Here is a 15947-nt window from a genome sequence, read left to right as displayed (position 1 = left end):
CATATCCCTGCAGAACATTACACCTAGACACTGGTTACAGCCCCGTCCCTAAAAAGTATAACCACATACCCCTGTCCCCGCAAACCATCACACCCAGACAGCAGTCACCTCCTTTGGATCACATTCCACCACACAGAAGCCTTGGGTGAGGAGGACTGATCTACACAGCACAGACCGGCTCCACTGAGGAGAAAGCCCGGGAACACAACGACTGACTATAGCTCCGCCCACACTGGTCACATGGGCATGACGTCATCAAAGGTCCTTCTGAGTTATGAGATTTACACGGCCCCTGTACAGCTCTGCGGGTGGAGGTACAGTATATATATATACACAGGGAAGGAGCTGGGGGTACAGTATATATATATATATATATATATATATATATATATATATATAGGGAAGGAGCTGAAGGTACAGTATAATATATATATATATGGAAGGAGATGGAGGTACACTATATATATATATATATATACAGGGAAGGAGCTGGGGGTACAGTATATATATATATATATATATATATATATATATATACAGGAAAGGTGCTGGAGGTACAGTATATACATATATATATATACACTCACCGGCCACTTTATTAGGTACACCTGTCCAACTGCACATTACCACTTAATTTCTAATCAGCCAATCACATGGCGGCAACTCAGTGCATTTAGGCATGTAGACATGGTCAAGACAATCTCCTGCAGTTCAAACCGAGCATCAGTATGGGGAAGAAAGGTGATGTGAGGCCTTTGAACGTGGCATGGTTGTTGGTGCCAGAAGGGCTGGTCTGAGTATTTCAGAAACTGCTGGGATTTTCACGCACAACCATCTCTAGGGTTTACAGAGAATGGTCCGAAAAAGAAAAACCATCCAGTGAGCTGCAGTTCTGTGGGCGGAAATGCCTTGTTGACGCCAGAGGTCAGAGGAGAATGGGCAGACTGGTTCCAGCTGATAGAAAGGCAACAGTGACTCAAATAGCCAACCGTTACAACCAAGGTAGGCAGAAGAGCATCTCTGAACGCACAGTACGGCCAACTTTGAGGCAAATGGGCTACAGCAGCAGAAGACCACCAGTTACTAGCATGGTGTACCTAATAAAGTGGCCGGTGAGTGTATATATATATATATATATATATATATATATATATATATATATACACAGGGAAGGAGCTGGGGGTACAGTATATATATATATATATACAGGGAAGGAGCTGGAGGTACAGTATATATATATTCAGGGAGGGAGCTGGGGGACAGCAGGAATATTAACCCCTTCAGGACTGGGCAGTATTAGGTATGAGGTGTTGTAGTTCCTTGTGTCATTGCTGATCCCAGGAGGCCGATCTGTGCTGTTTCCTCTTCTCTCCTCTCATCTGGATGATATCATGTTGGGGGAGATGAGAATCTTTCTTCACATTTTCTTCTCTCTTTCCTGGGACATCATGTGACTGTTCACTGTGCCTGATCAATAAAGTTATATTATACTGGAGACCCCCGATATATTACATTGTCTCCTCCTCTTCCCTCCAGGATCCTCTGCTGATATCTTCTATATAAGAGACCGACCCATCAACCATGGAGAGAGACAGAGACAAGATGGCCGACAGGATAATAACCCTCACCCTACACATACTCTTCCTGCTTACTGGGGAGGTGAGGGATTCTGGGAGTGATGTCATCATGACATCATTCTTATCTATGGAATAACAGATGGATAGGACTGGGGAGGTGAGGGATTCTGGGAGTGATGTCATCATGACATCATTCTTATCTATGGAATAACAGATGGATAGGACTGGGGAGGTGAGGGATTCTGGGAGTGATGTCATCATGACATCATTCTTATCTATGGAATAACAGATGGATAGGACTGGAGAGGTGAGGGATTCTGGGAATGGATGGAGTGATAGTAATGTGTCTCTCCATACACAGGATTACACAGTAGTGAAGAAGTCCTCTAGGGGGCGCTGTGGGGCCCCTGGGTGTGAAGGATGGGGAAGAACCCTGAGCCCAATCCCGGGGCCCCTGATACATGAGGAAATGGAGGAAGAGAAGATCCTAGAAGTCACCAACAAGATGGTGGAGCTGCTGAGTGGAGAGGTGAGACTGTGGCTGCTGGGAATGCTGGGACATTATACAGTAACACCACAGGAGGGGTGGGTGGATGACTGTGATCATTGTGTGTGTCAGGTTCCTATAAGGTGTCAGGACGTGGCGGTCTATTTCTCCATGGAGGAGTGGGAGTATGTAGAAGGACACAAGGATCAGTACAAGGATGTGATGCTGGAGGATCAGCAGCCCCTCCGATCAGCAGGTAATAGACAGGACTATATACACACCTCCTCTCTGTATTATCTGGATGGAAAGAATGAATTCAGTCTCTGTATGTGTTCCCTCCAGTCAGATCCATTAAGAGAACAGCACCAGAGAGATGTCCCTGTCCTCTTCTCCCACCGGATCAGGATCAGGTAGATGGAGATGTTCCCTATGATCTGTACATCCCACCTTACTTCTCCTCCTGTCTGATGACGTTTACAATATTTCTCTCACATCTTATCAATCAGGGGGAAGATCTGGACTATATTGATAATACAGCCATAATAGTTAAAGAAGAGACAGATATGAGCAGTAATGAGCAGTATAAGGAGGACATGACTACAGGAAATGATCCAAACACTATTAATGATACAGACATAAGAGTAAAAGAAGAAGAGACATATATGAGCGGTGATGAGCAGTATATGGAGGACATTACTACATGGAAAGATCTGAACTCTATAGACATAAGAGTAAAAGAAGAAGAGACAGATGATGGCAGTGGTGAGCAGTGCATGGAGGACATCACTACATGGAAACATCTGAACTGTATAGACATAAGAGTAAAAGAAGAAGAGACAGATGACGGCAGTGATGAGCAGTGTATGGAGGACATCTCTACATGGAAAGATCTGAACTCTATAGACATAAGAGTAAAAGAAGAAGAGCCAGATGACAGCACTGATGAGCAGTATAAGGAGGACATCACTACAGGTAAGCGCCGGGGGGAATATTATAATCTCTGTGTCCTGTCAGTCTTCTCTGCTGTATATCCCCCATACAGTGACACATTATAGGAGATAACACACACTGTGCATCTATAATATGGACATGAAATAAATTCATGTGGACGAGGCCGATATCTGCATCAAAAGCACAGAAAAATGCAACAGCTCACCGCAATGGCAAGATGCAGACCCAATACAGACATGAAAATCACTAAAAGCAGCCCCCCCTAACTGCAAAAAATCTCCATAAAAATATTAAGGCTCTTGGTTACCATTTGCAAATAGTGTAAACCACCCCAACAATGATAAGGTGGCCTCATGCCGGGGTGGATCCTACACTGTACTATGGCCTTTCCATCATCTGCTGTCACTACTGATGGGGGGAAGTATTTGCCCTATTTTGTGGCTATGATACTATTATTTCCTATTAGAATCCTCTGAGGTTACTGTGTGACCCCCACAATGTGAGCAAGTCCTCCCATTAACCCCTTCATGTCACAGCTAAGTTTTCATTTTTGCACTTTAGTTTTTTCCTCCTCATGCTTAATTATTTTTTTTTCACCTAAAGTCCCGTATGAGCTTTTATTCTTTGCGACACCAATTGTACTTTGTAATGACACACTGTTAAATTGTTAAAATAAGCGTCATTCACAATTCTGTTTCCTGTCCTTTGGAGGCTGTAGATAGGAAGGGGTCCCCTAACTCTCCAAGGGATCGCTTAAAGAAGGGAACTGGGTGATTAGCTGAGCGTAAAGCACAGGTAGAACGGTAGACGGCGATGAGGGAGGAGAAATAGGAGTTAATATTTTATTCTTTGCTCAATCAGGAACCAATGTAGTGACTGGTTTACGAGGAGACATTAGTGTAGTGACTGGTACACGAGGAGACATTAGTGTAGTGACTGGTACAGGAGGAGACATCAGTGTAGTGACTGGTACAGGAGGAGGAGGAGGCATCAGTGTAGTGACTGGTACAGGAGGAGGAGACATCAGTGTAGTGACTGGTACAGGAGGAGGAGACATCAGTGTAGTCACTGGTACAGAAGGAGGAGACATCAGTGTAGTCACTGGTACAGGAGGAGACATCAGTGTAGTGACTGGTACAGGAGGAGGAGACATCAGTGTAGTGACTGGTACAGGAGGAGGATACATCAGTGTAGTGACTGGTACAGGAGGAGGAGACATCAGTGTAGTGACTGGTACAGGAGGAGACATCAGTGTAGTGACTGGTACAGGAGGAGGAGACATCAGTGTAGTGACTGGTACAGGAGGAGGAGACATCAGTGTAGTGACTGGTACAGGAGGAGACATCAGTGTAGTGACTGGTATCCTTTGGGGCTATGGGATAGGGAAGAGATGTATTTGTATGTTAGGGGATCAGTTCCTGTATGTGTGTGAGGTTGGGGTGTCGAGGAATTTGTGACTAAGAAGCAGAGAAGGTTTTGGTCTGAGAGCTCGGTGGTAGAGTTAGGAAAGTGGGAAATGTGGGCAAAGTCTCGAAAAGACCAGGTGCAGGTTATTGCCACCCTTGTGGGTTGGAGACTGAGATTGCTAAGAAAGGCCAGGGGAGGAGGTTAGGGAAAGGAACTGAGCGGCTGATGGGGAGATTGGGTTGTCAGTGGGGATGTTAATATCGCCCATGATGAGAGTAGGACACGATGGACAGAATAGTGTCGTATAGAAAAAGGACTCCCCTGGGCTCTCCTACACAATTACTACTGATGCCGATCCTCAGGGGTGGGGAGCTCACACAGATTCTCCGGTACTTCAGGACCTCTGGTGTCCACAGGAGGCCAGAGATTCTCAGAACGTCAGAGAACCAAGGCGATATTTGTGTCCTTACCTCAGGCCCTTCCTACTGAGAAATGTCAGGGTTCTCACCGACAAGGCCCCAGCATTGGTGAATGGGGGTACAAGATCGAAAGACCTGATGAGAGTAGACCATTATATCTTCAGGCTAGCCGAAACTCATCTCAGCTCTCTCCCTGCTCCTGAAGGGAACAGACACCACAACAGGTAGTTCTCACAGCTCCCTTTTGGCCGAGGAGTGTGTAGTTTTCATGGTTGAGAACGATGTCCATAGCCAGTCCATGGGACGTTCCGGACAGGTCAGACCTTCTGAGTCAGGGTCCTGTTCTTCGTTCCAAGGTTTGTGAATCAGCATTGAGTTTTCCGCTAGAATAACTCTGTGTGCATGTAACCTTAGGAAAACTATGCCTGTAGGGTTTGGGGTACATACTACTAGAGCAGTTATTGGAGAGGGCCTCAATATCCAAGGAGCAGCTACCTCCCCTCACACCTTTTTTTTCATCACCACAGACTGCAGCTTACCTCTAGAGAGGATCTGTCTTTTACCAGAAGGTTCTGCAGGCTGTAGTCCCCCACTAGGTGGTTGTGTATTCCTAGTCTGGTCTCCAGGGGTGGCGTTATAGGGCGATAGGAGAAAACATAATTTACTAACCGGTAATTTCTTCTCTGGGCCCATGACGCCACCTGCCTATAACCCCACGATTACACAATCGCAGTGAAATTGTCATCCCGCTGTGTGTAAAAGTCAGCCCCCTTAACACCCCTTCCTGGTGCACACATTACTAGGTCCTGGGTGTCTGGACCTTCTATTTAGCCAATCAGTGCTCTGGATGTCCAGAGGCCGTATTCGGTGCCGGTTGGGGTGGGGTGGGGGGTCGCACAGATCTCGGACCCGGACACGGACCCTTACTTGGTACCACACTTGGGTTTATGAGATTTTTTTCATCAAAATATGTTTATTTTGGAAAAAAGGGGGGGATTTAACCCCTTAACGTAAGGACGTTCAGAGCGGGGCCGCGCGGCGGCCGTGCTCTGAACCGCGGCGGTCCCGGGTGCCGCTTGTAGCCCGGGACCGCAGGTATTAGCGGGCATGGTCCCGCTAATGCTGCAGAGATCTCTATGACAGATCAAAGCACTTATACTAGAAGTCCCCTAGGGGGGCTTCTAGTATAAGTGTAAAAGTAAAAAAAAAAGTGTCATTATTAATAAAAAGCCCCCTCCCCTAATAAAAGTCTGAATCACCCCCCTTTTCCCAGGTTATTAATAAAAGTAAATAAATAAACAAACATGTTTGGTATCGCCGTGTGCGTAATCGCCCAAACTATAAATTATTCACATTCCTGATCTCATACGGTAAACTGCGTAAGTGCAAAAAAATCCCAAAGTGCAAAATTGCGCATTTTTGGTCGCATCAAATCCAGAAAAATGTTAATAAAAAGCGATCAAAAAGTTGTATATGCGCAATCAAGGTACCGATAGAAAGAACATGTCATGGCGCAAAAAATGACACCTGACACAGCCCCATAGACCAAAGGATAAAAGCGCTATAAGCCTGGGAAGGGAGCGATTTTAAGGAACGTATATTTGTAAACAATGGTTTTAATTTTTTACAGGCCATCAGATACAATATAAGTTATACATGTTATATATCGTTTTAATCGTAACGACTTGTGGAACATATATAACAAGTCAGTTTTACCCCAGGGCGAACGGCGTAAAAACACATATCCACTAAAAACACAAAATGTGGTTTTTTTTTTCAATTTCACCACACATTGAATTTTTTCCTGCTTTTGCAGTGTACTTTATGCAAAAATTCAGCCTGCCATTGCAAAGTACAATTAGTGGCGCAAAAAATAATGGCTCATGTGGGTTTCTAGGTGAAAAAATGCAACTGCTATGGCCTTTTATGCATAAGGAGGAAAAAACGAAAACGCAAAAATCAAAATTGCCCCGGTCCTTAAGGGGTTAAACTTTTAAGACGGATTTATTTATATTTTAGAAACCTTTTTCACACATTTTTGGAGTCCCCAGGGCATTTCTATGCGCAGTACATTGCATCTACACTGGATCGCTTCTATCGGAGCTGGCGTCTGTTTTAATTCAAATTAAAGAGACTTTTCAGGATTGTAAACACCCCAATCAGGATCCATAGTCCTCTCCATCAGTGAGATATAAGCCTGTTTATTATTACAAAAAAAAAAAAAAAAAAACTCGCTCTAAAATAACGAAAGTGCAAAAAACGATTATTGGTCGTGACATAAAGGGGTTAATAGATATATATCCAAGGGTCCTTCCAAAAATTCCTTGAGAAAGTCCTACCTTCTCCTTACAGTGTCAGTCTCTCTGTCTCTCATCCACTAGGATGACAGGAGGGTTCCACGATGGAGGAGGACGGGAGGGTTCCACAATGGAGGAGGACGGGAGGGGTTCCACGATGGAGGAGGACGGGAGGGTTCCACAATGGAGGAGGAGGACGGGAGGGTTCCATAATGGAGGAGGACGGGAGGGTTCCACGATGGAGGAGGACGGGAGGGGTCCACAATGGAGGAGGACGGGAGGGTTCCATGATGTCACATTTTGGACAAGATGCTGCACTAAAAACCTATTACTCTAAATTAATCTCTTCTCTATTGTCAGGTGACTGTACCCGGAGATCAGAGGGAAATCTGATATATTCAGGTTTTAAAGTACATGATCATACATATGGAAAATGTTCTATTACCCCATATCTACCCTCAGCCTCTCACAGCAACGATCTGTCATCTGATCCTTTTAATACCATCCTGTATTTTGATTCATCACAGATTATTAATCTAAATAAGGACAAGTCATTTTCATGTTCAGAATGTGGAAAATGTTTTACTTGCAAATCAGCTCTTGTTAGACATCAAATAATTCACTCAGGGCAGAAACCATTTTCATGTTCAGAATGTGGGAAATGTTTTACTCGTAAATCAGATCTTGTTACACATAAAAGAATACACACAGGAGAGAAGCCATTTTCATGCTCAGAATGTGGAAAATGTTTTGCTAAAAAATCACAGTTCATTGTACATGAAAGAGCTCACACAGGGGAAAAGCCATTTTCCTGCCTAGAATGTGGGAAATGTTTTACTCAGAAAAAGGTTTTTGTTATACATCAAAGAATTCACACAGGGGAAAGACCTTTTTCATGTTCAGAATGTGATAAATGTTTTACACACAAATCCTGTCTTATTAAACATCAAAGAATTCACACAGGAGAGAAGCCATTTTCATGTTCAGAATGTGGAAAAGGTTTTGCTCACAAATCAGATCTTGTTAAACATAAAAGAAGTCACACAGGAGAGACACCATTTTCATGTTCAGAATGTGGGAAATGTTTTAACTATAAATCAAGTCTCGTTAAACATCAAAAAACTCACACAGGAGAGAAGCAATTTTCATGTTCAGAATGTGGGAAATGTTTTGCTAAAAAATCACAGTATAGTATACATAAAAGAACTCACACAGGAGAGAAGTTATTTTCCTGTTTAGAATGTGGGAAATGTTTTATTCAGAAATCTGATTTTGTTATACATCAAAGAATTCACACAGGGGAGAGACCTTTTTCATGTTCAGAATGTGAGAAATGTTTTATTCAGAAATCAAGTCTTGTTAAACATCAAAGAATTCACACAGGAGTGAAGCCATTCTCGTGTTCAGAATGTGGAAAATGTTTTACTGAGAAATCACATGTTATTAAACATAAAAAAATTCACACAGGGGAGAAGCCATTTTCATGTTTAGAATGTGGGAAATGTTTTACTCATAAGTCAGATCTTGTTAAACATCTAAGAATTCACACAGGGGAGAAGCCATTTTCATGTTCAGAATGTGGGAAATGTTTTACTGTGAAATCACAGCTCGATACACATCGAAGAACTCACACAGGAGAGAGGCCATTTTCATGTGATAAATGTGGAAAATGTTTTACGCGGAAAAAAAAACTGACTGAACATCAAACCATTCACTCAGTGGAGAAACCAAGTCAGATCGCTGAATGATCAGTCAGACGTCTGTTCTCCAGGAAGCAGATAAAAGCCAGATACCACAGCTATGTATTTCCCATGTACAGAGGAGATTTGGCGGTAATACAGATATCATATACCGCAGCTCCAAACTTCTCACTAATTGTTAATAAAATGTTTCTTCTAAACCTTAGTCTCCTCTCCCTCCATCTCATGTGGATATATATATATATATATATATATATATATATATATATATAGGGTTATGATGATGTGACAGATGGCACAGGTCCTGAGTGGGCGGCTGCGGCTTCCTCCGCATAGTTAGTGGCCATGCATACACAGTACAGGAGCAGGGAGGCCGGGGAGGATCTGGAGTCCCTGCTGCTCTATGTACAGTGTATTAGTGCAGCCGCCATGTGATGTCTTGGGGAACAGAAGGGGTATTGTTAAAGAGAATCAGTCACTAGGAAAACCACTATTAAAGGAGAAATCTCACCAAATTTAATTTAAAAAAAAGTCAGGGGACGCGGGAAAATAATTAACTAAACTTCCCTATCCTCGTGTCTCACAGCGCCGCTCCGGAGTCCCACTGACAGTCGCAAGTGACCTGCAGCTCTTCTAGCTTTAATGTCATGTACCTGGCACAGCCAATCAGTGACTGGGGCGGCCATGATGTCACAGCTGGAAAAGTTGGGTAGGTGAAGTACCCGGTTTCTAGCTGAAAATGACTTTCTGCGGCCGTCAGGGGGAGGAGCGCAGGCTCGGGGAAGTAGTCATGGTCTCGGGGCTGACCAGCACTGTCATCACATCCCTCTGGCCAAGATTCAGAGTGCTTTATCTTCATGGGGCAAACCCACCGCAGATTTCGCAGCTCGCCTTCGCTCACGGTTGTACACCCCCCCCCCCCTGTGCCATAGACTTCATTCTATGGTCAGGCAGATTCCGCCGTCTACCCGAAGAATGAACGGGTCAACGGAATCTGCCTGACCATAGAATGGAGTCTATGGCACAGGCGGAAATGCACGCGTCCACAAGCTGTGGAGTGTCCCTTCATGAATAATCACTGCTGCCTGGCCTCTTGTGCGCTCAGCTGTCAGTCAGTATCTGCCAGCAGATGACTTATCTGCAATCAGGTATAGTTGAACCTCCTAGCCTGTTTAGGAACTGTGGTATAGGGGTAAATCACCTGTCTGGAGACCAGTAACAGTTTGTTTTCTTTGGTTCAAATCCCCTGTTGGAAATGAAATAAAGTTAATTATTTATTTTTTTCTCAATATTGCATCATTTTTTAAAAGTGCAAAGAATTCCCAATCAGGTCCGGGGCTCAATGCAGGATCTCATCTTCAGGGGTAAGGATGATTCTGATAAAGGTCAGGAATCGTCCCAGAACCACACGGGAGGATCTGGTCACTGACCTAAAGAGAGCTGAGACCATAGTCTCATAGATTACCATTATTAACATACTACACCGTCAAGGAGTATAATCCTGCAGGACTCACAAGGTCCCCATGCTTACACCAGCACATGGCCATGCCCGGGTGACGTCACCAATCACCATCTGGAGAATCCAGAGGAGACATGGGAAAAGGTAATTTGGTTAGAAGAAGGAGGAAGAAGGATAAGTACAACTCCAAGAACACAATGTTAAGATCTATCCGTCTATCCCTAAGCGTATCCTCCATTCTTACCAAGATACTCCAGATGGTGGAGATAGACTTTCCCGGAAGATTCACCAGGTTGCTACTTCTTGAAAAGAGATGGGGGTGATGGACAGTAGTGTGTCTGGAAATAGTATAATATTAAACAGATACATAAACCTGAAGGTAATAGGGATTGCCTCTAAGTAACCACCTATCCCAATATGCAGGCAAGGCATATATATATATACTAGTACAGCAGTTTACTAGAGTCCTGAGGTGTTTTAATCCTCTGATCATTAATTGAGATTAACGAGAGGATCTCTCGCAAACACAGTGTACCTGCACCATACACATACAGTTACTTACCATACCATACATATACAGGCCAGTAATTTGAAACAAGTCTGACTCAAATCCAAACCCCATTTCAAAGGCAGGTGAGAGACGGGTAAAAGTAAGACTCAGCTATTCCTACGTGTTTCAACTCCCTCTGGGGTCTCCTCAGGGGACGGTGTGGCTTTTGTTTTATTTCTTTTGCACTGATCCTGGAAGCGCTGCAGTACCTGGTCAGTGCCTGGAGAGGACACCGCAAGCTCTCCCTCCATCTTCCTGTTCTATAAATCCATGTAATATATGGTCCTCAGATAGGAGACGTATCAGATATTAGACTGATAGGAACAGATACTACACCTGATCTTATAATCTTAACCAGAAGGCCGAGAAGCAATGACAGTGTGGCTTTTACAGACAAAAAAAAAACAAAAAACAGAAGGTGCAACAGCAACCCACCGGTGCAAGGGCTTACCATATATACTCCTCCCAGTGTACACACGATAAACACCTGCTCTACAGAGCAGGTGTTTAATGTGTGTACACTGGGAGGAGTATATACGATAAACCCTTGCACCTGTGGGTTGATGTTGCACCCTCTGTTTTTCTTTTTGTCTGTACTTAAGCCACAAGCAGCGTGCAACCTGCAGTGTGAACAGACTCATAGATGTGCTGCCAATTTTTTCCCTTTTTTAGTGTGGCTTTTACAGATAGGAGGATATCGGGTAGTGATGTCCACCAATGTCAAAGCTGCCATAGATGTCTGTCACACCATGGCCGTCCATTACTTGTCCCCTCCATAGATCTCTGACCTGATATCCCGCTTCCATTCTACATTTTTCGCTCCCCTGTTCCTACTTAACTCGACCACCTCAAAGATTCTACCTGAGCCTCCCTCATACTCTAGAACTCTCTACCCCAACACATCCGGCTCTCATCCACCATCAAGACCTTCAAAACAAACCTGGAAACCAGGCTACAACCTACAATAACTCTGCAGCCCGCTGTGACTGGCTGCCCCCTCACCTACTGTCGCCCTCCCCTTACCTTGCAGAGTGTAAGCCCTCATGGGCCGGGTCCTCTATCTCTATGTACCAGTCTGACAATTTACCTTATTCATGTATCTGTGTTTGTGAACCCTATCCCTTGTATAGTGCTCTGTAATCAAGGGCACATTACAAATTAATAATAATTGGTAATCGCATTGATTTTTTTTTTTTACACACAAGTGCTGGATAAAGGTGTTGAGGATGTCGTCTCTCTAGACTTCAGGAAAGCCTTAAAGGGAAACTCCAGCGAAAATCTTTTTCTATCAAATCAACTGGTTTCAGAAAGTTATATAGATTGGCAATTTCCTTTACTTTAAAAATCTCCTATCTTCCAGTACTTTTCAGCTGCTGTATGTCCTGCAGGAAGTGGTCTCCAGTCTGACACAGTGTTCTCTGCTGCCACCTCTGTCCATGTCAGGAACTGTCCAGAACAGGAGCAAATCCCCATTGAAAACCTCTCCTGCTCTGGACAGTTCCTGACATGGACAGAGGTGGCAGCAGAGAGGATAGTAAGGATAGTGACATAGGAGAAGGGTTGGTAGGTAAGGATAATGATATAGGAGAAGGTTTGGTAGGTAAGGATAGTGACATAGGAGAAGGGTTGGTAGGTAAGGCTAGTGACATAGGAGAAGGTTTGGTAGGTAAGGATAGGGACAGGAGAAGGGTTGGTAGGTAAGAATAGTGACATAGGAGAAGGGTTAGTAGGTAAGGATGGTGACATAGGAGAAGGGTTGGTGGGTAAGGATAGTGACATAGGAGAAGGGTCGGTAGGTAAGGAAAGTGACATAGAAGGGTTGGTGGGTAAGGATAGTGACATAGGAGAAGGGTCGGTAGGTAAGGATAGTGATATAGGAGAAGGGTTGGTAGGTAAGGATGGTGACATAGGAGAAGGGTCGGTGGGTAAGGATAGTGACATAGGAGAAGGGTCGGTGGGTAAGGATAGTGACATAGGAGAAGGGTCGGTGGGTAAGGATAGTGACATAGGAGAAGGGTCGGTAGGTAAGGATAGTGATATAGGAGAAGGGTTGGTAGGTAAGGATAGTAACATAGGAGAAGGGTTGGTAGGTAAGGATAGTGACATAGGAGAAGGTTTGGTAGGTAAGGATAGTAACATAGGAGAAGGGTTGGTAGGTAAGGATAGTAACATAGGAGAAGGGTCGGTAGGTAAGGATAGTGATATAGGAGAAGGGTCGGTAGGTAAGGATAGTGATATAGGAGAAGGGTTGGTAGGTAAGGATAGTGACATAGGAGAAGGGTTGGTAGGTAAGGATAGTGACATAGGAGAAGGGTTGGTAGGTAAGGATAGTGACATAGGAGAAGGGTTAATAGATAAGGATAGTGATAAAGGAGAAGGTTTGGTAGGTAAGGATAGTGATATAGGAGGTTTGGTAGGTAAGGATAGTGACATAGGAGAAGGGTTGGTAGGTAAGGATAGTGACATAGGAGAAGGGTTGGTAGGTAAGGATAGTGACATAGGAGAAGGGTTGGTAGGTAAGGATAGTAACATAGGAGAGGGGTTAATAGATAAGGATAGTGATAAAGGAGAAGGTTTGGTAGGTAAGGATAGTGATGTAGGAGAAGGGTTGGTAGGTAAGGATAGTGACATAGGAGAAGGTTTGGTAGGTAAGGATAGTGATGTAGGAGAAGGGTTGGTAGGTAAGGATAGTGACATAGGAGAAGGGTTGGTAGGTAAGGATAGTGACATAGGAGGTTTGATAGGTAAGGATAGTGATGTAGGAGAAGGGTTGGTAGGTAAGGATAGTAACAGGAGAATGGTTGGTAGGTAAGGATAGTGACACAGGAGAAGGGTTGGTAGGTAAGGATAGTGACATAGGAGAAGGGTTGGTAGGTAAGGATAGTGACATAGGAGAAGGGTTGGTAGGTAAGGATAGTGACAGGAGAAGGTTTGGTAGGTAAGGATAGTGACATAGGATAAGGGTTAGTAGGTAAGGATAGTGACATAGGAGAAGGGTTGGTAGGTAAGGATAGTGACATAGGAGAAGGGTTGGTAGGTAAGGATAGTGACACAGGAGAAGGGTTGGTAGGTAAGGATAGTGATATAGGAGAAGGGTTAGTGGGTAAGGATAGTGACATAGGAGAAGGTTCGGTAGGTAAGAATAGTGACATAGGAGAAGGGTTGGTGGGTAAGGATAGTGACATATGAGAAGGGTTGGTAGGTAAGGATAGTGACATAGAAGGGTTGGTAGGTAAGGATAGTGACATAGAAGAAGTGTTGGTAGGTAAGGATAGTGACATAGGAGAAGGGTTGGTAGGTAAGGATAGTGACATAGGAGAAGGGTTGGTAGGTAAGGATAGTGACATAGGAGAATGGTTGGTAGGTAAGGATAGTGACATAGAAGAAGTGTTGGTAGGTAAGGATAGTGACATAGGAGAAGGGTTGGTAGGTAAGGATAGTGACAGGAGAAGGGTTGGTGGGTAAGGATAGTGACATAGGAGAAGGGTTGGTGGGTAAGGATAGTGACATAGGAGAAGGGTTGGTGGGTAAGGATAGTGACATAGGAGAAGGGTTGGTGGGTAAGGATAGTGACATAGGAGAAGGGTTGGTAGGTAGGGATAGTGACATAGGAGAAGGGTTGGTAGGTAAGGATAGTGATATAGGAGAAGGGTTGGTAGGTAATAATAGTGATATAGGAGAAGGGTTGGTAGGTAAGGATAGTGATATAGGAGAAGGGTTGGTAGGTAAGGATAGTGATATAGGAGAAGGGTTGGTAGGTAAGGATAGTTACATAGGAGAATGGTTGGTGGGTAAGGATAGTGACATAGGAGAAGGGTTGGTAGGTAAGGATAGTGACATAGGAGAAGGGTTGGTGGGTAAGGATAGTGACATAGGAGAAGGGTTGGTAGGTAAGGATAGTGACATAGGAGAAGGGTTGGTAGGTAAGGATAGTGACATAGGAGAAGGGTTGGTGGGTAAGGATAGTGACATAGAAGGGTTGGTGGGTAAGGATAGTGACATAGGAGAAGGGTTGGTGGGTAAGGATAGTGACATAGGAGAAGGGTTGGTAGGTAAGCATTCCTAGAACCGTCTATAACACTTGCAGTTAGGATTGACTGGAGACTTAGAAAGAGAGATGTAATGAGAGGGTCTGCCCTGACTTGCCTACACTATCCGTCCCTTCTTTTCTTCTGAAGACGTGTTTTTGTCTTCCAATCCTATGTCCGGAGATGAACACATGCAGCTTGGAGCCATTGACGCCAATGCCTGGTCTGCCCATCATCTTCAGAACAACCTGTGCCTTTACTGCCGTAAACCAGGGCACCAGGTCTGTGACTGCCCCTACAAGCCTAAAGGCCCTATTCCACCAACAGATCTGACGACAGATTATCTGCCAAAGACTTGAAGCCAAACCCAGGAGTGGATTTGAAAAGAGGAGAAATCCAGTCTTTCCTTTATGGCCTGTTCTCCGATTATAGTCTGTTCCTGGGTTTGGCTTCAAATCTTTGGCAGATAATCTGTCGTCAGATCTGTTGGTGGAATAGGGCCTTAAGCCGGCAGGAATCTTCAGCCGGGTAGCTTTCCACCTTAGTAATAAATTGATGTTGAATGTAACGTTGTCTTCATGTAACAAATCGGTTTCCGGCTTTGCCCAGATGTATTCTGGTGCGGCAGCAAGTTTTGTTAATGCCTCGTTGTGTCTTGGTATCAGGTGGGCGCCATTCATTGTGAAACCAGGAGTCTATTAGTAATGGATAACTTACATTCTGATCTCATTCTCCGCTTCCCTGGTTGGACTTGTTTGATTGGTCCACCCATGAATTGGTTTAGTGGGGATCTCCGTGTGCTCCTCATTAATTAATAAATTCCACAGTCTGTTCCCCGCTGATGATATCTGATTTGTTGGCTGATTTGATGTGTTACAATCTGGAATGGACCCCCCCCCCCCCCTAAAGAACCTATGGTTGTGGAACAGAGGTGATCCCAGGGTCTAAACACCCCAAAGGTAGAAGGTTTAAAGGGAACCAAGCAGCCCTGGGGCTGGTATGATTCCCTGAACCGCTGTATACAGCTTCTGAGTAGCCCACGGCATGTACCAGAACAGCTGCAGCAGGAGCT

At 44.3% G+C, this 15947-nt stretch overlaps 2 protein-coding genes and 1 non-coding gene across 4 annotated transcripts in view; 1 reads left to right on the top strand and 2 right to left on the bottom strand.

Annotated features, from left to right (window-relative positions):
* Positions 1-15947, bottom strand: part of LOC138786721 (zinc finger protein ZFP2-like) — a 380133-nt gene that overhangs the window by 350219 nt on the left and 13967 nt on the right. The window lies entirely within an intron of this gene.
* On the top strand, positions 1372-15234 carry LOC138786677 (zinc finger protein 182-like). The gene is made up of 8 exons (XM_069963655.1): positions 1372-1659; positions 1939-2106; positions 2197-2314; positions 2602-3036; positions 4839-4985; positions 7499-8557; positions 8690-8869; positions 15026-15234. Exons 1-8 carry the CDS (start codon positions 1582-1584, stop codon positions 15232-15234), a joined length of 2394 nt encoding a protein of 797 aa, XP_069819756.1. The 5' UTR covers positions 1372-1581.
* LOC138787666 (U2 spliceosomal RNA) lies at positions 11023-11221 on the bottom strand. The gene has a single exon (XR_011362425.1). It is a non-coding gene; the product is annotated as a U2 spliceosomal RNA (small nuclear RNA).

The sequence above is a fragment of the Dendropsophus ebraccatus genome, chromosome 3 (genome assembly GCF_027789765.1).
Source record: "Dendropsophus ebraccatus isolate aDenEbr1 chromosome 3, aDenEbr1.pat, whole genome shotgun sequence".
Classification (NCBI taxonomy): Eukaryota; Metazoa; Chordata; class Amphibia; order Anura; family Hylidae; genus Dendropsophus; species Dendropsophus ebraccatus.
This window is presented reverse-complemented; position numbering and strand designations above follow the sequence as displayed.